This window comes from Thamnophis sirtalis, unplaced genomic scaffold, assembly GCF_051295495.1.
Source record: "Thamnophis sirtalis isolate CommonGarterSnake01/CBP01778 unplaced genomic scaffold, rThaSir2_p1.2 scaffold_3, whole genome shotgun sequence".
In the NCBI taxonomy this organism is placed as follows: domain Eukaryota; kingdom Metazoa; phylum Chordata; class Lepidosauria; order Squamata; family Natricidae; genus Thamnophis; species Thamnophis sirtalis.
The window spans coordinates 31,475,238-31,498,979 of NW_028261383.1; the positions used below are offsets into that span (position 1 = coordinate 31,475,238).

General features: G+C 46.8%; 1 protein-coding gene across 3 annotated transcripts in view; it reads left to right on the top strand.

Annotated features, from left to right (window-relative positions):
• MDC1 (mediator of DNA damage checkpoint 1) overlaps positions 1-23,742 on the top strand; it is a 42,370-nt gene that overhangs the window by 13,633 nt on the left and 4,995 nt on the right. The window contains exons 4-11 of one of the 3 annotated variants that reach the window (XM_087708527.1): positions 5,798-7,773; positions 8,512-8,607; positions 11,874-11,966; positions 15,795-16,253; positions 18,061-18,125; positions 19,068-19,646; positions 20,888-21,019; positions 21,811-21,993. In XM_087708527.1, the coding sequence (XP_087564653.1) occupies positions 5,798-7,773; positions 8,512-8,607; positions 11,874-11,966; positions 15,795-16,253; positions 18,061-18,125; positions 19,068-19,646; positions 20,888-21,019; positions 21,811-21,993 (3,583 nt within the window). The remainder of the gene's footprint in view (positions 1-5,797; positions 7,774-8,511; positions 8,608-11,873; positions 11,967-15,794; positions 16,254-18,060; positions 18,126-19,067; positions 19,647-20,887; positions 21,020-21,810; positions 21,994-23,742) is intronic. The other 2 variants (XM_087708528.1, XM_087708526.1) reach the window with 2 other exon arrangements.

A 23,742-nucleotide genomic window follows, 5' to 3' on the forward strand; every position in this document is an offset into this window, starting at 1 on the left:
GTTCTGCGTGGCGCCGCTGGGCTTTGAACTGGACGCCCCCCCCCTTTCCACCCTCCATCGTGGATGCAGCGCTCAGCTTTGGACCCAGATTATTATGGTCCTATTTTATTCATGTTGCTGAGACGCTGGGTGAGCTGTCCTCAGGGTGGTTGGTGAGTTTGTTCCTGAGACGCCGTGGGCCGAAAGGTTAGGCTCGTTGCTGTTACTGCTGCCGACCAAACGCACCCCCTCTTCCATCTCACCCTTTGAACTTTTGACTATCATGGCCTGTTTTTCGGCTTATGTTGCTGTTGCCGCTGCTATCCGTGGCTGCTTTAGGAGCCCCCATTTTAGACGCTTGACTGTCCTTGCCTTTCGATCGGCTTTACCCCCACCTTTACCCTTAAGACCAACATTTTGGAACAAGCTGGGATATTTGAATCCACCTCCAGCCTTGCTGAGACTCCCAGCCATTTTCCTGTATACCATCCTGCACTTGAACTTTGCAGAAAGAAGAAGGCAGGGGACGAATAGGACATGGGCAGGGGGCCTGCTTGGCACCTTCTCCCAACTGACATTAATCCTCTAACTATTTTAAACTTTTTAAACTCTGGGGCTCTGCCCCCTGTTGCTGGACTCTACAGAGGAGAAGTTCAAAATATTAAGTTTCCCCTCTCTTGCGCAATTTTAAATCGGTATGATGAGTGCATGAGATTGTATGTGATTGAGTGAATGTCCCACTTTTACTATTTGTTACCATTGTACTTTATATGTTTTAACTTTTATGTGGGGACTGCTTGGGTGAGTGAATGAGTATGTCTGATTCGGAGGACCTGCCGGGGAAAGTGGGGGCCATTGGGGTGGTTGGGGGGACTACGCCCACGGGAGAGGGTCGGAGCATTGCGGTCATGACAGGGAGAGGCAGATACGGCGGGGACTTTAGGGCAGGCCATCATCGGGGAAGGAGGGCTCGCTGTGTCATAGAGATCCCTCCTTCCGGCCCTAGGAGTCCCACTCCAAGGTCAGATGGCGCGGGTGTTCAGGACCCTGGTCTCAGGCTGCTGTCGCTAAATGCCAGGTCTGTTGTTCAGAAGGCCCCCCTCATCCGGGACTTGATAACTGATGAGGGCGCAGACCTGGCATGTATTACTGAAACATGGCTGGGCCCTGAGGGAGGAGTCCCCCTCGTCGAGATGTGCCCAGCCGGATTTCAGGTGCTACACCAGCCGAGAGCCCAGGGAAGGGGTGGCGGTGTGGCTATTGTAGTCCGGGAGTCTTTAGTACCTCGTAGGATCCCTGCTCCGGAGCTTGTCGGGTGTGAGTCCCTGCTAGTGAAGCTGGACCTCAAGGGTCAAGTGGGTTTGCTGCTTACGTACCTGCCTCCCAACTACGTTGCAGCAGCCCTCCCCTCGCTCCTCGAGTCAGTAGCCGAGCTAGCGGTTGAGTTCCCTAGACTTATAGTTCTGGGGGACTTTAACTTGCCTTCGCTCGGTGAACACTCTGATGGGGCGCAGGAGTTCATGGCTTCCATGACAGCCATGGGCTTGACTCAAGTAATTCGAGGCCCAACCCACTCAGCGGGTCACACGCTCGACCTCGTATTCCTCTCGGAGCAGTGGAGTTACGATCTTGGTCTGAGGGGTAATGAGATCATACCCCTGTCGTGGTCAGACCACTACCTACTGAGGCTAGACTTCCGGAGGCCAAACCCCCACCGTAGGGAGGAGGAACCGACCAGCTGGTTCCGCCCCAAGCGACTGATGGATCCTGTTAGGTTCCAGACGGAGCTTGGGGTTATTCCTGATACCCTCGCCCACAGTTCGGCGGAGACCCTCGTCGCTGCCTGGCACTCGGCAGCTTCGGAGTCTCTAGACCGGATTGCGCCGCTACGGCCCCTCCGGGTCAGCGGCCCCCGGAGGCCTCCTTGGTTTACTGAGGAGCTCCGGGAGGTAAAGCGCCGGAGGAGACGCCTAGAGCACTCGTGGAGGTCTGATAGGTCCGAGTCGAAACGGGCACTTTTGACAGCATGCACCAAGGAGTATATTCGGACCTTAAGAACAACAAAAAGAACATACATTGCCTCCTTGGTAGCGTCCGCCGAGTCCCGCCCAGCCGCCCTGTTTAGGATAACCCGCTCCCTCCTAAATAGGAGGGAGACGGGGGACTCCTTACAGGGTAAGGCTGAGGAGTATGTCCAGTTCTTGGCGGACAAAGTTGCCCGGTTTCGAGCGGACCTAGACTCCACCCCAGTAGATCCAGCCGAGACACAAGGAGAAAACTTGGCAAACCATCTCTGGGTTGAGTTTCAGGAAGTTGCCTCTGGGGATGTGGACAAGGCTATGCGAGCTGTGAGTGCCTCCACCTGCATACTGGACCCGTGCCCCTCCTGGCTGGTTGCCAACAGCAGTGAGGTGACACGAGGCTGGATCCAGGCGGTTGTTACCGCATCTCTTCGGGAGGGGTACTTTCCCACCGCGCTTAAGACAGCGGTGGTAAGACCCCTCCTGAAGAAGCCGTCTCTGGATCCAGCTGTTCTTAATAACTATCGTCCAGTCTCCAACCTCCCCTTTGTAGGGAAGGTTGTTGAGAAGGTGGTGGCTCTCCAGCTTCAGCGTACCTTGGAGGAAGCTAACTATCTTGACCCCTTCCAGTCTGGCTTCAGACCCGGTTACAGCACAGAAACCGCTTTGGTCGCATTGACTGATGATCTCTGGAGAGCTAGAGATGGAGGCCATGCTTCCATCCTAGTTCTCCTGGACCTCTCAGCGGCTTTCGATACCATCGACCATGGTATCCTTCTGCGACGACTGCGGGAGATAGGGGTGGGCGGCACTGTCTTGCAGTGGTTCTCCTCCTATCTCTCGGACAGGTCGCAGTCGGTGTTAGTGGGGGGGCAGAGATCGTCCCTGAGGCCCCTAACTTATGGGGTGCCACAGGGGTCGGTCCTATCCCCCCTACTATTTAACATTTACATGAAACCGCTGGGCGAGATCATCCGAAGGCACGGGATAAAATATCACCAATATGCGGACGATACACAGTTGTATCTGTCCGCCCCGTGCCAACTCAATGAAGCGGTGGACGTGATGAACCGGGGACTGGAAGCCGTTAAAGACTGGATGAGAGCAAACAAGCTGATACTCAACCCAGACAAGACCGAGTGGCTGTTGTGTTTCCCTCCCAAAAATTTGACCACCATACCATCACTCAGGCTGGGGGGACAAAATTTAAACCCCTCAGAAAGGGCCCGCAACTTGGGAGTCCTCCTGGATTCACAGCTAACCTTTGACCACCATCTCTCAACTGTGACCAGGGGGGCATTTGCCCAGGTTCGCCTGGTGCGCCAGTTGCGGCCCTACCTGAATCGGGAGGCCCTCACAACAGTCACTCGAGCCCTTGTGATCTCTAGGCTGGAATACTGTAATGTGCTCTACATGGGGCTGCCCTTGAAGAGCATCCGAAGACTACAGCTAGTCCAGAATGCGGCCGCGCGAGTGATCGTGGGCGCACCACGGTTCGCCCACATAACACCGATCCTCCGTGAGCTGCACTGGCTACCTGTTGGTCTCCGGGTGCACTTCAAGGTCCTACTCACCACCTATAAAGCGCTCCATGGTAGTGGATCTGGCTATTTGAGAGACCGCCTTCTGCCAATTACCTCCCTGCGTCCCATCAGATCGCATAGAGTTGGCCTCCTCCGTATTCCATCCGCCAGTCAGTGCCGACTGGCGACTACTCGGAGGAGAGCCTTCTCTGTTGCGGCTCCGACACTATGGAACAATCTCCCCGTGGAGATTCGTACCCTCACCACCGTCCAGGCCTTCCGCACAGCCCTCAAGAACTGGCTAACCCGTCAGGCCTGGGGATAATCTTATTTCGCCCCTCCCGAATGCTGAGTGAATGTTGAGTTTTATTGTCTAATTTACTTTGTGCACATTTTTTTTTTTTTTCGTATTGTCCCACACTCCCCTTCCTTTTTTGATTGTAAGCCGCCCTGAGTCCCCTCAGGGAAAAGGGCGGCCTATAAATAAACAAAATCTAAAAAAAAAAAAAATCTAATCAAAAATCTAATCTACTAAAAACAAATCAGACACTCTTTAAAAATATTATCAAAACTATTTTGGATGTTTGTTCAACTGTTTAAAACAGTGGTAGTCAACCTTTTTCTACTTACCGCCCACTAATGGTCTTGATGGAAAAATTTCCTTACCGCCCACCAGTTTTTGCGCAAGTGTGGAACATGAGCATGTTTATTTTTTTCAGACATGGGTTCTAAATTTGTTTCACAATTTAATAACTACTTTTTCTCTTACGTTTTGATCTGTACTCCACGCAGTGCTTTTTCCCCTCCTCTTTTCCCTTTTATTACAAACACCAAAAACAGTGCTGTATTAGGTGCCAATTTTTATTAAGTGTCACCATCAAAACAAAATTCCTTTTCCTGCCTTCTTCTTTACCTTTCTTATAGTATTTCACTATATCAAGGATCTCTTTTTCCCTTTTTTTATTTTCTCCTCCTTCTTCCTTTACTTATTTCTTTCTTTTATTTTATAAGATAACAAAACTTAATTTATGAGCCAGACTAAACACTGCTTACTCTCCTCCTTTATTTTATCCCCTTTTCTCTATTTTTCTTCCCTTTTTTGTTAATTTTTTTTGATCTTTTCCTTTTTATCTCCTTTTTTTTACCTTCCTTAGGGCAATGTACAAAAGTAAGGCTGAGCTAGTTAGCCCACTTATTATTATTAGCCAACAACAATTCTCTCCTGCCTATAACTTTTCTTTCTCCTATTTTGCAACTGCTCTGCTCCGCTTTATTTTATAAGATAACAAAACTTACCTGCCTGTCCCTGCTATCAGTTTCCATTCCTCCCCTTCCTCTTCCCACGTGTTTGCTTGTTTGTGTGCACGCGCACATTGGTTTATTGATGTCTGCACTCGCTCTTTTCCACTCACTCAAAAGGAGGTTTTAACCTCCGAAGTCCCTACCGCCCACCTGGAATCCCAAAACGCCCACTAGTGGGCGGTAGGGACCAGGTTGACAACCCATGGTTTAAAATATGGGATACCAGGTATTGTAATCTACCCCACCAAATGGATACCAGATTGGAAGTAGAGCTCAATTAATACAGGTTGTCCTTGACTTATGACCCTTCATTTAAAACCAGTTTGAAGTTACTGAAAAAAAAAAGTTACTGACGTACAACCCATCCTCAAAGTTATGAGTGTTGCAGCGCCCCCACGCTCACTTGATCATTTATTTGGGTGCTTGCCGACTGGCTCACACTTATGACAATTGCAGCTCCCTGTGGTCATTGATTGTGATCTGTGACCGTTCCAGCCAGCTTCCAACAAACGAAGTCAATGGGAGAGTCTGGTTTACTTAAGGATGGTGATGATTATCTTCACGACTGCAACAAAAGTCATAAAATTGAGAGTGGTCATGTGATACCTCATTTCATTATCCCGATGCTTCTTATCAATACATTTTTCTGGTTCCAGTTGTAGTTATAAGAGCCGTGATGGTGTAGTGGTTAGAATGTAGTATTGCAGGCTGACTCTGCTCATTGCCAGCAGTTTGATCCTGACTGGTTCAAGGTTGACTCAGCCTTCCATCCTTCCAAGGTGGGTAAAATGAGGACCAAAATTGTTGGGTGAATATGCACTGTGAAGCAATATATAAGTCTAAGTTCTATTGCTATAAGTTGAGGACTACCTATATTTTTCTAATTAGGAGAATAGTTCCAGATAGCAGTGTAGACAACTCCAGTTAATTGCCGTGAGCTTAAATTGTTCTGCTTTCTGTTTTTTCCTCAAGTGATGATGAAAATGGAGACCCTCCCGTTGGTGGCTCACCCTGCCCTGCTCTGCGCCTTTCCTTTGAGAGCCAGGAGGCTGAACGGAGCCCCGTAGAGAATGGTGGTAGTCCTTCCTCCAACAGAGAAGACTGTGGAGAGCCCACAGATGAAGAGGAGGCAGCTTCTGCAGAACATGGCCTGGTGGAAGGCTTTCATTTGGACAGCGATACAGATGTAGAGGATGAAAACCAAATGAGTCGCATCTCTGAAGTGCCAGCATCGTTGGACCCGGAAAAAAGGGACAGGGCCCCAGAATTGGACCCTGACACTGATCTGAATGAGTCTTCACTGGTGGCTCCAGCTGTCCATTGTCCCCAAACCCCAATGGAGCTGGGCAGTGATACAGATGCGGAGGAGAGCGTAGAAAGCCCAGCTGTCTCCAGATTAAAGCTCCCCTCTGCTTCTATGGAAAAAGAAGAGGACGACACCAATGCGGAAGCAGAAGTGGAGAACCCAAGTGTTGTTTGTCCAGGAAAACATGAGCCTGTTCCCCCAAAAGAAGGTGCCTTCAAACAGTTGGAAGACAATGAAGATAACGCCCAACTTGGCGGGAGAAAGGATGATGATAATACAGATGTGGAGGAAGATTTGGATAATCCAGAAAGTGGTGTGAATACCCTGCCTCCCACTGTCCATAAAGATGTTGACACTGATGCGGAAGACTCATCTGTCAAGGGAGAGACTCCAGGTAGGACCAAGAACAATGGAGTTGGTGGACACAGTGATAGTGAAGATGTTGACACAGATGTGGAAGACTCATCTGCCAAGGGAAAAACTCCAAGTAGGACCAAGAACCATGTAGTCGGTGGACACAGTGACGGTGAAGATGTTGACACAGATGTGGAAGACTCATCTGCCAAGGGAAAAACTCCAAGTAGGACCAAGAACCCTGTAGTTGGTGGACACAATGACGGTGAAGATGTTGACACAGATGTGGAAGACTCATCTGCCAAGGGAAAGAGTCCAGGTAGGACCAAGAACCGTGTAGTTGGTGGACACAGTGACGGTGAAGATGTTGACACAGATGTGGAAGATTCATCTGTCAAGGGAGAGACTCCAGGTAGGACCAAGAACTGTGTAGTTGGTGGACACAGTGACGATGAAGATGTTGACACAGATGTGGAAGACTCATCTGTGAAGGGAAAGACTCCAGGTAGGATCAAGAACTGTGGAGTTGGTGGGCAAAGTAATGGTGCTGATACCAAGGAAGAAACAATTAAACCCCAGCTGGAGAATTCAGAAGATACTTGTGCTCAGAGGATCTGTTCTTCAAGTGGTAAGGAGAGCAGCACAGACATGGAAGAGGTTTCCCTCAAGAAGATTGAGTCAGGCGGTCATAGTGTCAGTGAGAGACACGGTGATGTGGTTGGGGTGACAAAAAATTCTGAGGTTGAACTCGAGATGAGTTATGAAGATAGTGACAAATCTCCTAGGGACTTTGACAAGAAGGAGCCCTCGCCGAACCCTATGCAATCCAACCTCCCCATGCTCTTTCTAGGTAGTGATACAGATGAGGAAGAGGAGGCAGGTAATCCAGATGTGGAATCAAAGAAGCGCCCACCAGTCTCTGGTGCAGAGTCCAGCAAAGGAAGTAGAGTGAGCTGTTTGGGGGATCCAGATGTTGGATCTCGAGAAAAACCACCCGACCAAGACAAGGGCAGTGATACTAACGAGGAAGTGACATCTGTGGGTCATGATAAATCGAGGGCTCAGGACAGCGATACAGACATGAAAGACGTTGCTCCATTTTTACTAAGAAAACCCCTAGAAGTGAAAAGCTTCCAGATAATAATCCCAGGGAGATCCCAGGCGGAAGGAGAGCCGTTGGCTTCCTCCGCAGTGGGTATAGGAGGGGCCTTCAAACCTCGTGAAGACAACGAAGACACAGATGCCGAGAGAGAGGAATCCTATTCAGCAGATGAGAGCAACACCGATGGTAAGGAGAAAGGGAGGACAGAGAGAGAGAGAGAAATTTCAAGTATTGTTGTCCCCATAATGTCTATGGAGATTCCCAATTATCCAGGTCATGGTTGTCCCAAAGATGCTTTTTCCAAAAGACAATGGGACTTCCTTGGGGTTTTTTTTCCTGTTGAAAACGTTTCGCTTCTCATCTGAGAAGCTTCTCCAGTTCTGGCAAGCCAGGGGCAAAGACAAGAGCAGCTCTGGCAAGGTAGAACTGAGGAAGCTTCTTGGATTGTTTCAGTTGCGGTCGTAACTCAAGACTACCTGTAGTTAGAAAGGCAGGTGTGCACCTTATAAAATAATTGTCGGTATATATGTCAATGCATTAAATAGTAACAGAGGTCACACTCTTTTGATGTTTTTTAAAAAATAACAAATGGTGTCATCTGACTTCAGATTACTCAATGAGTTCTTTTGGGATTTAAAGTTAACAAGAGGAAAAGAGAAAAGGAAAGGAAAAATATTTGGAATGTTATACTGGGCACAAAACAACTTCAGAAAAATGTGCCCAGATTGTTCCCTCTGTTTGAACAGAGTCTCATTCAAAGAACGGCAGGTTCTAGATATGTTTTTCAAGCCATTCCATTGTTCAATTGCTTGTTTTCTGCTGCTGTCTGGTATGTAGGAAATGCTGTTTGAATCCATCTTTACTCAAGACTAAGCACAAGATGTACATGGTGCATTTCTTTCCACTGTTTCCATTTTTTTTCAGATGAGCTTGATGTGTCCTTGCAAGCTACACAGTGTTACCTGTCGACTGAAAGCACACCGTCTGGACCTGAAAAAGCTGGAGGTATCACAGCTACAGGTAAGAAACATTGCTGAACTTCTGGATCATCTGGAAGAGAAGAGACTTAATGGGATAAAAGCCAGGATGTTTGGTTCCTAGGGTTCGGTGGCAGAAGAACTGATTTAGGCCAGGAGCTGTAGTTTTGGTTCCACCACAAATCCGCGAAGCCCTTCTGCGCGGAGACATAAGCGCGAAGACTAAATCACGCCGTTCTAAGCGCTAGGGAAAAACGCGACCCTACCGCGATGACATAATGGCGGAGGGCAAAATTGCGCATTCCCAAGCACTCATTACCCTAAACCTAACCCTAAACCTAACCCTAAACCTAAACCTAACCCTAAACCTAACCCTAAACCTAACCCTAACCCTAACCCTAACCCTAACCCTAAACCTAACCCTAAACCTAACCCTAAAACAAACCCCTAAACCTAATCCTAACGCTTACCTTAAATGAAGTTGGCTTTCTGCTGCGGCGCCGTTTTAAAGCGCCCTTATGTTGCCGTGCTGTTGTCGCGGCGGTGATGACGCGTGGTGATGACGTCGCGGCTTTAGCGCTGCGATTTTATCGCCGCGATTTTGACCAGCGCGGTTTTGTCGTGCCACGCTAGTTTTAAAGCCTTGTGCAAATTATGAGTTGCTTATGTGGGATTTACTAGAAGCAAAGCCTCATCTAGTATCGGTGGAACAGAATGGACATTAATCATAAGGGTGATCCATGGTTTTTGGGAACATGCCATCAGTACAAATAGAAGATTAAAAGAAAAAAGTTGATAGGGAGAGGTTTAAACATTGAGAAATGGGTTGAGGATGAGAGCAATGGCTAACTTGCTGTGATGGCTGCAGGACTACCTCTGAATTTTTGATAGACATGGATTCATCATGGAAGAGAGTTATTAGCCCCAAGTTAAGGATTTCGTACACTCTTTGGGTCAGACATGGAGGGAAACTAGATGCTCTGACCTGCCTCCGTCCATCGTGTTCCTAAATGGTTGTCCCAAAGGTGCTTTTTCAGGAGGCAACTGGATTTTTCTTGTTTTTTCTTTCAAGACATTTCGCTTCTCATCCTTGTCTTCAAAGAAAAAAAAACAAGTCCAGTTGCCTTCTGAAAAAGCACCTTTGGGACAACCCTGACCTGGATGACTGGGAATCTCTACAGACTTTCCTAAAATGGTAGTCTGCAAACCATCATTGAGATACTAATAACGGGGAATATTTTGTCAAAGTTAGCAGCAATCCATCTGGCACACAAATAATTCAGCAGGATTCATTTATATAACAAACTTCTTTATATACAGTGCCATACAGCAGAAGCCAGAACTCAGAATTTAGAAGTCCATAATCCATAATCACAAAAGCTATAGAATCACAGAAGCACACACACGCACATGTGTGTGTGTGTGTATGTGCATGTATGTATGTATCGGGTGGGATACGACTGGTACGCCCCGGTATGGGCGTACCGGTGACTGCTAGGAGCACCAGGTACCGTTCCTGTACAGTGCTCCGGAGGGCCCACCTGCCCGCCTGCGCTCCTTACCTGTATTTGAGCTGTTCGGGGATTCTGCGCACGCGCACGCTGAGCAACTGGAACGTCGCGAAAGCGTCACAGAGCGTTGCAGGCGGTAAGTACTCATGCGTGCGCTGCACACGTTCATGTGGTGGACGCATGGCCCTGTTGCACCGTATCGGTTGCACCAGGACCCAGAACCCCTCATTGGTATGTATGTATGTATATACACACATACAGATCAGTGAACCTAAGCCATACCCAGTCTCCGAGCCATCTGTGTCACCAAACAGTCCCCATTGGCTGACCTGTTACCATGTCTATTCCAATTCATGAACACTAATATACTGACATATTCGTAGCTTAGGGTTGACTTAAGGGGTCTGTGGTGCTATCTTGAGCTTGCTTGTTTTCTTGCAAATGTTTCTTCATCCAAACTAGGTAACATCATCAGTGCTAGTCTAGGCATTCGTGCAAGAAGAAAAGTTGCTCTTTGGTGGAAGTGTGCCTGCAGGCAATTCTCCCCCCCCCCCCCCCCCACAATTTGTGTGCTGTCTGAAGTGTTTGACGCCCACAAGTGGCACTAATAAAGGAGAATATTTGTAGCTCAGGGTTGATACGAAGGTCCCTGATGCTCTCTGAGCTTGCTTGTTCTCTTGCAGACTTTTGTTCCCTAAACTAGGCAACCTTATCAGTGCTAGTGATGATTGCAGTGATGACGTTATCTAGTTGAGTAATGAAACGTCTAAACAAATAACCAAGCTCAGGGAGCACCAAGGACCCCACAATCATTGGCATTTCTGGAATGTGTGGGGAGCTTTTGGAACAGCAGTTGATGAATCACAGTTCGAATTGGAAGTTCAGTTAGAAAAGGTTTGGTGACTCCTGCATTCTTTATTTTAGCTTTCTTAAAACGGATGGGGGCTATTTCTTTCCTGTCTGTGATTTAGAACTTCTGGAATACACCTGGTTGGCTGATGCATGACACAGAATTCTAGATTAGAAGGACCCCTATCCTGATCCTCCAGAACAGGGGTGTCAAAATGGATTTCATTGAGAGCCGCATGAGGGTTGTGTTTGACCTTGGGGGGCTGGAGTGGGCGTGGCAAGGGTTAGCATGGACAGTTCGATGTCACTCGTGTTGGAGGAGCCTGTGATAGCCCAAGCGTTCTTCCAGTGAAAACGGGATCCCAAGCTCTGTTTTTGGCTGCGACAGCCTCCTGCAACCCTCTGCCAGCGAAAACTGAGCTTGGGAGTGCCAGCCACAGCCCTTGTGAGCTCCGTTTTTGGCTGCGACATCCTCCTGCAACCGTCTGCCAGTGAAAATGGAGCTTGGAAGTGCCACCCATGACCCTCGCGAGCTCTGCTTTCGGCTGTGATGACCTCTTGCAACCCTCTGCCAGCAAAAACTGAGCTTGGGAGTTCCACCCGTGGCCCGCATGAACTCTGTTTTTGGCTGTGATGGCCTCTTGCAACCCTCGAAAACAGAGCTTTGGGAGAACCATACGCGGCCCTCCCCAGCTGCGTTTTCTCTGCCAGAGGCACTATGGGTTGGTCCTCTGCTGTTTCAGAGCAGCCCGCAGGCCAGATCTAAGAATCCCATGGGCCGTATCTCGCCTCTGGGCCTTGATTTTGTCACCCCTGCTCCAGAACAATTCTTTCTTTCCCATGACTTATTTGTCAAGTTCATAATAGGCATGGAAATGTAAATTAATGAGGGCATCTTTTGGAAACCTCACATTATTATAATATGGGTTTCTTTCTTCCATTCCCTAAGTATCAGATTCCGATTGTGCTCTCGAAGAGGAGCCCACTCAGTCCTTTGACTTCAGCCCACACTTTTTACCCACTAAACATCAATTCAGGAATGGTGAGTTTCCCTTTTCCAACGAGAGGAGATTTTTCCATGATGGGATTTGTTGTCCAGGGCTATCCTGGATGATGGTGAAAAGGGGGAATGTACATTCTTTTAGATTTCGTTACTTGCATTGAATTTGGACCATGATCTATTTTTTTTAAATAGTTTAATCTCTTTGCACTTGCCCCAAATCTCTCATTTGTTTACTGTATTTTTCAGAGTATAAGACACAAATCTGGCTGCATCTTATACACTGAATACAGCATTTTTGGCCTCCTGAAAACCTGCCACTTTTACAAAAAAAGCCATGCATAGCCTTTCGGAGGCTTCCAGAGAGCTCCTGGGGTCTGGGGAGGGCTAAAATGAGTGAAAAATAGGCCATTTTTTGCTTGTTTCCCCACCCCCCCAGCCCCAAAGGAGCATTCTACAAGCTTCCTAAAGGCTATGCATGGCCTTTTTTTGACAAAAAACAGGCCCATTTTCGCGAAAAATGTGCCGTTTTTGGAGGTCTGCAGAGTGCAAAAACTTTTTTGTTTAATTTGCCTTTAAAAACGGTGCGTTTTATACGCCGAAAAATACAGTATCTTTTCGTTGATTGTACTTGAATATTCTTGAATAACTTTTTAGGATCTGGTCACATTTTTTTCAAAATCAGTACTGTAGCCTTAGACTTAGGAATGGAATGAAATCTGGAATTTTCACTGTAAGTCATGATGATCATGTCAAAACACCCCATGACGGGATCCAGTTTTACGACTTTTATTTTCTAGTGGTCATTAATTGAATGCCACAGTTATTAAGGGAACTTGGCGGTCATTAATGCAAATTAATGTACTCCTATGGGTGCTTTTTGCAGAAACCTGCCGAAAAAGCTGGAACTGGCAAATAACAACTATTATTATTATTACGTGGTTAATCTTTGGTGAGATTCACAGCCTTTGGGGCTGGTTGGTAGCTCAACAGCTTGAGTCCTAACCAAGGACCTAGGAACTGTTAAGGTAACGTCGGAGGATACAAGATGTTCCAAGGAGGGTGGTTTTTTGTAGAGTCAGAATGTCAAGTCTGATAAATTTAAAATTTCCAAAAGCGAGGTAGCCCTTTAGGTATTGCTCCAAGGGCTCCAATTACAATCGGGACAACACACAATTTCTTTTTCCACAGTCGCTCAACTTAAATTTGCAAGTCCTGGTACTTTGTGATTTTTTTCTTGCTGTTTATCTTCAATTCGTGCATCTCCAGGTATTGCAATGTCAATGAACCATACTTTTTTCTTTTCAACTATTGTTATGTCAGGTGTGTTGTGGGCCAAGTGCCTGTCAGTCTGGATTCCCACAAGATTTTGACTTTCTGAACCTGATGTTCCCAGTGGTTTTTGCTGTACTCAAATCCAAACTTTTGGCACAATTTCCAGTGAATGATCTTAGCAACACGGTCATGGCGTTGTAGGTAGTCAGTTTGTGAAATTTTGCTGCACCCATTGATCAAGTGGTCGACTGTCTCGTATTTCACATTACAGAGGCGACATTTGCTGTTGGTGGTAACATGTTGAATGTTTGCCTTCATGTAGTTTGTGGCTAAGGCTTGTTCTTGAACTGCCAAAATAAAGCCTTCTGTTTCTTTTTTCAGTGCTTCTGATCTTAACCGGTTCCAAGTTAGCTTTTGGTTGGCTTTGCCTTCAATACTTTTCAAGTATTGGCTATGCATAGCTTTGTTTTTCCAATTTTCAGCTCGCTTCTCAGTTACTTCTTTCTCATATTCAGCTTTTGACTTAGTTGTCTTTAAAAGGCCTCCTTTATTTACTTCCTTAATCATTGGTTCTTCACTTTTCTGGATGTAATCATTCAAGCTTTGTTTTTCTTCTTCCACAGTCTGTTTTACTTGTAGGAGTCCTCGACCACCCTCTGCTCTTGGTAGATATAATCGGTCAACATCACTTTTAGGGTGCAAAGCATGATTCATTGTCACAAGCTTCCTTGTTTTTCTGTCCAAATTGTCCAACTCCATCTGGGTCCAATCAATTATTCCTGCAGAGTATCGAATCACAGGTATAGCCCAGGTATTTATGGCTTTTATGATGTTTCCTCCATTCAATTTGGACTTTGAATATCTTGCGAATTCGTCGAATGTACTTGGCTGAAATTAATTCCTTGATTTTATTATGCATTAAGTCAGAGGCCTCTAAAATCCCCAAGTACTTGTAGCCTTCTTCTGGTTTTACTGCCTTTATCATTTCTTCATTCTCAAGTTCTATTCCATCATTTTCTATGACCTTGCCTGCTTTGTTTGCCATTGTTGCACATTTGTCAATTCCAAACTGCACACCAATGTCTTGGTATTCTCGTGAGACTAAAGGTATGGGCATCTGTTTGGGGTGGGGTCCATCATAACGGCAAATGGTCACTAAACAAGGACTATATTCTATATTCTGGAAAGACGTGACACAATAGGGTAGGTCGGTGCATACCAGCCCAGGTGGGCCCACACCTGGTTCAGGAAGAACGCTAGCTTCTCTGGGTCCCCATCGAAGCTGGGCCAAGGGTAAAGGAAATTTAGAAAGTTGTTGTAATGACTAGCTAGAAACGATGCAGGGATGACCAATTTTGGGAGCAATTGCATATAAAGATGTTGCCAATGTGGCATTCTGGCCCTTCTAGAATTTCACCACCCAACCTCCCCTGGGAAGTGTGGCCTAACTCCCTTGGGAAGCTGGGAGTTGTAGTTTAGCAATAGCTTGGAAGGCCAGCCCTTGCTTACATCTGCATCGAGAATTGCCTTTGGAGTCCAGTTTCCTGAACCTCAGACTTGATCTGCCTCTTGTCACCCGAGAGAGTGTGGACAACAGAATTGGCAAGGAGAAGGAAGTGAGAGCTTAGAAACCTTTAAATTCACCCCCCTCCAAAAAAAAATTACAACCACATTACAAAAAAGATGTTGAGACTTTGGAAAAGTGCAAAAGAAGAGCAACTAGAATGATCAAGGGCTTGGAGACAAAGACATACAAAGAATGGTTGCAGGGATTTGAGGTTAGTCTAGAGAAAAGAAGGACTAGGGGGTGACATGATAGCAGTTTTCCAGTATTTGAGGGGATGCCACAAAGAGGAGGGGGTCAACTAATTTCCAGAATACCAGACGGCAGGATAAGAAACAATGGATGGAAGCTATTCAAAGAGAGAAGCTGGAATTGAGGAGATACTTCCTAACAGTGAAGACAATTAACCAGTGGCACAGCTTTGCCTTCAGAAGTTGTGGCTGCTTCATCACTGGAGATTTTAAAGAAGAGACTGGACAGCCACTTGTCTGAAATGGTATAGGGTCTGCTGCTTGAGCAGGGGGCTGGACTAGAAGACCTCCAAGTTCTCTTCCAGCTCTATTTTGATCGATTGAAATTGTAGCTGGGCTGCTTCTAATAGAGGGGGAGGGAAGTGACGGGAACTTGGTGTGATAAACACGAAGATCCTGGTAGAACTTCCAAGGTTTCCTTCACCTGATTCCCCTTCTAAATAAATACATGGACTCTGGTCCCCATCATCTAAGCAAGGATTGCTACTGGCCAGTTTCCAGCCTTTTAAGCTGCTTTCCACAAAAAAGGCACCTGGGAACACATTAATTTGTGTTAATGACCACCAGGTTCACTTAATGACTATGGCATTTAATGACCACTACAAAATAAAGTTGTAAAATCGGGTCATGTAATGCTTTGACTTATGACCTTCATGACTTACAATGGAAATTTCAGATCCCATTATGTTGGAGATCAAGGCAATTGTAGCCCAGGAGATTAGACAGGGAAGGCCTGCTTAGTCTTAAGAGCAAATAAAGACAATGTGTCTCTACTTGTAGTAACCAGCTCACCTTTGAAAGACAACAGTTCTGACCAGGAAGATGATATCCTGGAAGCTACCCAGCCATACTGTGAGGAGCCCGAGCAAGTCTCAGCAGAGCCCTGCGAAGCCTTGACTGGCAAAGAGAAGCGGCTTGCCCAGGACCAACCCGAAGAGGACAAATGTTTTGAGCCGGTGCCTCAGCCTGACTTCCCAGCTGCAACCTCTGCAGGAGAAGAAACCACCTCCAGTCTTCCAGGAGACCACCTTCCACCTCAGGCTGTGGCGTTGCCCTCTATGCAGTCCCCGTTGCAGACACCAGAGGGCGCCCCTGAAGAGGACCCTCAGCCTCTCCCTTCTGTGCAAATTCCCCTTGTGGCCAGCAAGGGGTCCTTGACGCCACAGGAAGAAAAAAGGGTGGAGGTCCTGGGAAGTGGAAGCCCTTCTTCCGAGGTGGTGCCGAGACAGAGTGAGGCAAGTGAGTGGCAGCATGTGAAAAATTGTCATAAGGGGAATGAATGGATTATGGTTCTCACTGCTGCAATGCAGTCATGGAGGCTGCAATGCATATGGTTCTTTGTTGAACCTGTTTTATCTGTCTGTCTGTCTGTCTGTCTGTCTAACTAACTAACTAACTAACTAACTAACTAACTAACTAACTAACTAACTAATATATTCGTTGACAGCAATGCAAGTCAACGAATGAGGGAAGACCTCCAAGGTCCTTTCCAACTCAGCTATATTCTATTCTATTCTATTCTGTTCTATTCTATTCTATTCTATAAATTGAATAAATAAATAACAACAGTAGCATTCGCTTTACCCCTATGGTATTTGCTTACTGACTACTACTGGGGGGGGGTGTTGTCATAAAATTGGATCCAATCACATGATGACAAACCATTCTGATTCATGTCTGTGACTGCCAGGCTCAATGATGGTTTGGGACCACCTGTACACAACTCATGAAAAGAGCATCTGGAGCATGCAGGCCTGAGGAATCAAATTCCTGTTCCTGTCCTCAAACCTACAACTTACAATAGCAGAATTGAATAGAATATAGCAGAGTTGGAAGGGACCTTGGAGGTCTTCTAATCCAACCTCCTGCCTAGGCAGGAAACCCTATACTGTTTCAGACAAATGGCTATCCAACATCTTCTTAAAGACTTCCAGTGTTGGGGCATTCACAACTTCTGGAGGCAAGCTGTTCCACTGATTAATTGTTCTAACTGTCAGGAAATTTCTCCTTAGTTCTAAGTTGCTTCTCTCCTTGATTAGTTTCCACCCATTGCGTCTTGTCCTGCCCTCAGATGCTTTGGGGAATAGTTTGACTCCCTCTTCTTTGTGGCAACCACTGAGATATTGGAAGACTGCTATCATGTCTCCCCTAGTCCTTCTTTTCATTAAACTAGACATACCCAGTTCCTGCAACAGTTCCTCATATGTTTTAGCCTCCAGTCCCCTAATCCTCTTTGTTGCTCTTCTCTGCACTGTTTCTAGAGTCTCCACATCTTTTCTACATCGTGGCGACCAAAACTGAATGCAGTATTCCAAGTTTGGCCTTATATTGCCGACTATTCACCCATGGTGACTGAAGGCAGCTTACAGAATATAAAATCACACTTAAAACAATAAAAACGAACAAAAAGAATCAAATAAATTAATATAGTAAAATATAACAAAATCCCTTTCTCCCCCTCCCTCCCCCGTGACTGCAGATCACATGAGCCATTTAATGAGCTCCATCCCGCTCTGGATTCCCTAGGCCCGCTGGCAGAACCAGGTCTTCCAGAAAAGTATTAGAGTGGGGGCTGTTCTAATCTTGGGGAGGGGTGTTGATGTTCCAGAAAGAAGGGGCCACCACGGAGTGAAGGATCTGGTCGTTAAGTGAATCTATTGTTTGCTTTGGGACGGAAACTGGAAAAAAACCATTGTAAATACAGGCCAGTTGCCGGCCGCTCAAAATGGGGTCCTGTGACTGGAGCGGGGGTGAACATTGTAACTTCAGCACCTTATATCATAAATAGCTTTTGGGGGGGGGGGTGTCCATTGTAACTTTGAATGGTTGCTAAGCAACCAGTCATAAGCCAAAAACTCTAGCCGGAAGCCATTCTTATAATATCTTGGTGAGGAATATAGTTACATTTCCCATCGGTTTACGTGAGGTAGGGAGCGCAGCCTGCGTTATACTAATAAGTCCGTATCTCTGCTTGGCTCCCCGGTGGCAAAAAAAGTGAAATGGTGTTTTTCAATCCAGGCTGTTTCCATCCTTTGGCTTTTTCTAGCTCCTGTGGGTGACGGTGTGGAAGAAAACTCGGAATTAATAAGAGAAACAAGGAATACTAAGAAGGTAAGCATCAGATTCGCCTTTATTTATTTAATATGCTGCCTTTATTATTTTTATAATATATATATACATCATACATACATACATACATCAGTAAGTATTGCAGGTCCACTTGGCAAAAAAAAAGCTCAAGACTGTATTGGTCGGAAACATACGGAAAAGGCCTTCATCCTACAGTGGATAGGCAGTGAATAAATGATGATGATGATAATAAATATATAAATGTATTATATAGGTAACTAGTTGTTAACCTGCCATTGCCCAGGTATTTGTTTATCCCAATCCTGTATTAGACATTCACAAATGTACAATTTTCCCCCTTACTAGAGTGAGCCCTCTTGTGGAGTACAGTGAAGCTGTTACCATGGCAACTCCACTGTGCTGTACAGTAGAAGCCATTTTAAGGCACAATAGGCTGTATCTTAACAGAACACACACTCTGAGGGGTGTTCAAGGTGTCTTACACCTCACAGTATTTGTTTCCAGAGAGTAAGTCAAGTTTGGTTGAAATTGCTTGAGGCGTTCCAGAGTTAATGCTGGAACATACACACACACACACACACACAGCCAGATAGATAGATAGATAGATAGATAGATAGATAGATAGATAGATAGATAGATAATAAATGAGTTATTTTATAAATACCTCAAGGCAGTGGACATACCTAATGCTACTCTCTTCCCCTCTTTTCCCCACAACAACAACCTTGTGAAGTGGGTTGGACTGAGGGTGACTGGCATCCTTCATGAACCCAGGACTGATTTGGTGAAGCTTAACCTTCACCTTTTTCTTATCTCATGGGGTAGAGCAGGATAACCGTGATTGGTAAATTGCGGTTTGTTATGAGAACTCAGCAAATTGTGGTTTGTGCAGCCCCCCCCCCCCCATCTGATTAACCGAATCATGGTTTGGCATAATGCCTGAGCTCCATTTGATACCCTTAGGTGTTGGTGCCCACCCAGGAGGATCCGGTTTCAGCAACGCCCCCTGCCCGTGAGTTGCGGCGCAGTCTGCGATCTTCCACCACTTCCCCTTCACCCACCCCTGTCCCAGAAAGACGAAGCCTCCGCCGTCATGGATCTGGGGCTGTGGTTGCATCCAGCACCCCGGCTGCCCCAGAGACCAGGCGTAGGGGGCTGCGGCAGCTCAGCAACGCAAGTCAACGAATGAGGATAGTGAAGGAGAGGCCACAACAGCCCGAAGAAGAAGAGGGCCCCAGGAAGAAAGCCAGGAATGAAGACCTGAACGCTGCTCCCATCCCTCAAGGTCGAACGAGGAGCTCACAGAGGGAATCCACAGCTGCCAGGAAAGTTACAGAAGTGGCGAAAGCTGTATCTGGCAGCAACCCCGGGGCCAGGGAGCCCACAAAACGGCTCAGGGGGGCTCCTGCTCCAGACCGTGGGCTAGAAGGACAGAGGGAGCATCCAAGGACTCGGGCCAGCAAGCTCTCCAGCAGTAGCAGCAGCGCTTCCGTGAGCACCCCAAGCCCAAAGGATTCTGGGAAAGATGCCAAGCCTGCGCAGGTGAATATCCAAAGAGAGGAAGGAGAAGCTGCTCTAAGAAAGCTTTCTCCCCTTTTCCGGGCAACAGATCCTTAATTGAATCATTAGAAGGACCATCTCCCTCTCTAGGTCACATACATCTATAACTGCTTAGATCAAGAGTCTCCAACCTCCGCAACTTTAAGCCTGGAGGACTTCAACTCCCAGAATTCTCCAGCCAGCTGGCTGGGGAATTCTGGGAGTTGAAGTCTGCCAGGCTTAAAGTTGCTAAGGTTGGAGATCCCTGGCTTACACTGGTGGGTGGTGCTGCTCTTCCACACATCCTTTCCCATTCAAACCCAGCCTTGACAGCCACAAGTGTCGTAAGCAGCCTTAGGCACACCTAACAGACTCCTGCCAGTCAGTCATCTTTAATGGGAGGGTCTCCAGAGTTTCCTGAACCAATGGGGAGCATCGGTCCCCAACTTTCTGCCTTCCCTGATGTCTTGTGACAGCAGCTCCCACAATTCCCAGCTGATGCACCTATTTTGATCAGTTAGTACAGGTGGTCCTCGACTTATCACCACAACTGAGCCCAACACCTTAGTCGCTAAGCGAGTTTTGCCCATTTTGCAACTTTTCTTGCCACAGTTGTTAAGTCAATCACGGCGGTTGTTAAACTGGTAACACGGCCGTTAAGTGAATCTGGCATTCTCCCGTTGACTCTGCTGGTCAGAAGGTCCCTGCAACCATCATAAATACGAGGATCAGGACCCTGCAACCGTCATAAGTACGAGTCAGGGGCCAAGCATTTGAACTTTGTGTCACGTAACCATGGGGAGGCTGCAAAGGTTGTTAAGTGTGAAAAATGATCGTAAGTCGCTTTTTTCATTGCCGTTGTAACTTCAAACAGTCACTAAATGAACTGTTGAGTCGAGGGCTTCCTTTACGCTGCTGCATAAGCTGAGTCTGGAACATCGGCAAGCTGGCAGGTCTAGGTTAAAATATCTGTCGGTAAAAACGGATACTAGAAGCCTGGGAATGAATGCAACCTGGTTAGTCTTGGTTTTGTGAAGCCAACAAACTTGGGGGTTGTTGAGCTGGGACATCTGTCATTAGATTGTGCGACTGCTCAGGCCTCGTGAGCTGCCTTTAAGCAGGGGTCCCCCTCCAGGGAGTGAGCGGTGTGCTTAGGCCTTGTGGCCAATGGTTGTGGTGTTCTTTCACAAAATCTTCATACAGTTGGGGACTGATGGGCTTTCCCCCCCCGCTGTCTTCGCCAGGAACCCGTCTCCACTCCGTCTTCAGGAAGGAGGTTGCGGTGTCACAGCCCAGAGAGCAAAGCGACAAGTCAAAAAGCTTCATCGGGGAGTCGCAGCCGCCGCGCCACTGGACCTGGCAGCCCTGCCCCCAAGGTATGGCCTGTGCATATGATTAGTTTTGATTGATTAGCCCTTGTGCCATGTCAAAGGGTAGAGTTCCGGACACCAATTATTACTGAAATTTGATAAAAGTTATTTAAAATGGAGTTGGATAAAATACGATTTTAAAATGGAATTGGAATAATATGCAATCTAAGACGAAAATGGGATGAAATACAATAATTTAAGATATAGATAAAATATGATAAAAGGGACTCGCGGTGGCTCAGTGGCTAAGACACTGAGCTTGTCGATCAGAAAGGTTGGCAGTTCAGCGGTTCGAATCCCTGGTGCCGCGTAAAGGAGTGAGCTCCCGTTACTTGTCCCAGCTTCTGCCAACCTAGCAGTTCAAAAGCACATTAAAAATGCAAGTAGAAAAATAGGGACCACCTTTGGTGGGAAAGTAGCAGCGTTCCGTGTGCCTTCGGGGTTTAGTCATGCCGGCCACATGACCATGGAGACGTCTTCGGACAGCGCTGGTTCTTTGGCTTTGAAATGGAGATGAGCACCGCCCCTAGAGTCGAGAACAATTAGCACTTATGTGCAAAGATAACCTTTACCCATGATAAAATTATATTCCGGCGTCACCCCCTACAATCTATCCCAATCAGTCCTGCAGATATGCAGAGCTCAACCGAACCATTTTGCTTAAGTACTGTGATGTACTGTGCATAGCAGAGGAGGGAGGGGTTGGGGCTGGAGAAGGGAATAGGGCCACTTGAGCTGCGTTGACTCCATCATTAGCCTGAAAAGTTTGTTGAATCTCCTCCCTCTTCTCTTTTCAGGTGCTGTTCACAGGTGTAATTGATGAGGAAGGAGAGCGGGTAGTGGCCGAGTTGGGGGGTACTCTGGCGGAATCTGTCTTTGACTGCACTCACCTTGTGACGGACCGCGTACGCCGCACCGTCAAGTTCTTGTGCGCCCTGGCTCGGGGAATCCCCATTGTGACGCTTGATTGGCTGGAGAAGGTAATTCCCTTTTCTGATACCCGGAATTATGGTCACGTGTCATGCCAATCGTTAATAGCAATAGCACTTACCATATTATTCGGAGTATAAGATGCACCTTTTTCCCTCAAAAAAGAGGCTGAAAATCTGGATGCGTCTTATACACTGAATACAGCATTCTTTTGTCTCCTGAAACCCCGCCCCCTTCACCAAAATTTCCATGCGTAGCTTGCAGGAAGCTTTCAGAGAGCTCCTGGGGAGGGCAGAAATGAGCAAAAAAATGGGCCGTTTTTCCCTCAATTTTGTCCCCCAGCCCCCAGGAGCACTCTATAAGCTTCCTAATGCCCTTTCTTTTTGACAAAAAACGAGCCCATTTTCACAAAAAAGGGGACGTTTTCCCCCCTCCCCCCAAGGAACACTCTACAAGCCTCCTGCGGGCTATTCATGCCCTTAAAAAAACCGGGCCTGTTTTTGCGAAAAGCAGGCTGTTTTGGGGAGATTTGCAGAGTGCAAAATCTTTTTTTTTTTAATTTGCCTCTTCAAAACCTTGCTGCATCTTATACTCTGATGCGTCTTATACACGGAAAAATACAGTATATACCGCTTCACAGAACTTTACAACGCTCTCTAAGCGGTTTACAGAGTAAACGTATTTCTCCTTTTCCCCACTTTGGAAGGATGGAAGGCTAAGTCAACCATTTTTCACACTTACAACTGTTACACCATCCCGTGATCACATGATTTACATTCGGATGCTTGACAACTGACTCACATTTATGACAGTTGCAGCATCCTGGGGACACGCGATCCCCTTTTACGACCTTTTCACAAGGAAAGTCAAAAGGGGGAACCACATTCATTTAATAACTGTGTTACTATTTTAAGAACTGCAGCAATTCAGTTAACAAATGTAGGGAGAAAAGTTGTGAGCTGGGGCAAAATTCACTTAACAAATTTCTCTCTTAGCAACTTTAATTTTGGGCTCAATTGTGGTCGTAGGTTGAGGACTAGCTGCACTTTCATTTAAATCTCCTCCAATAGAGAAAAACCCAGGAGCCTCTGAAAGCTAAGAGCTCAACAGCAGGACTACGGACAAGGCCCCATTGATTAAGGCAGGCCTGTTAAACTGGCAGCCTGCGGGCCGAGTAAGTCCCATGCAGGCCATGCCCACTCTGGCTCTGCAAAGGCAAAAAATGTCACGATATGTCATGATCCTGCCCGTTACGCGATCTAGTTTGACACCCGTGGATTAAAGGTTAAGTGTTGTGGCCCACCAGCAGAGCTGGCAGCAGATTCGGACAGTGAGGAGGTTGGGGAGGAACGTGGGCCAGTCATGGAGTCTGGGGAAGGCTCTGAGGAGGGCTCTGTGTCGGAGGCAGAGATGGGGCCAGAGCCATAGGCCATTTATCAGATGCCTTCAGAGTCTGACATCAGTGAGGCAGAAGAACAGCTGGAGCCTGTTCCCAGTGTGCGCATGCACAGAGTTGCCAGACGAAAGGAACAGCTAAAAAACAGGGGTCGACTTGGGAGCAAGGCTACAGGTGGATGATGAATGGCCCCTCCCAGAGGAAATAAAAGAGGATTGGAGTTTGCAGGAGACAAATAGTTCGCTTAATTGGCTCGTGACTCCAAGACTTCTCGGCTGTCAGCTCTCCAAGCCGGATAAGGTCTATGAGTGTAAATCCTCCCTGGAAAGACTTTGCTGGATGTGAATGAGCAGAATTCACAGTCAATTAATAAAAGGGTTTTTTAGTCGGGACAAGAAGTTTG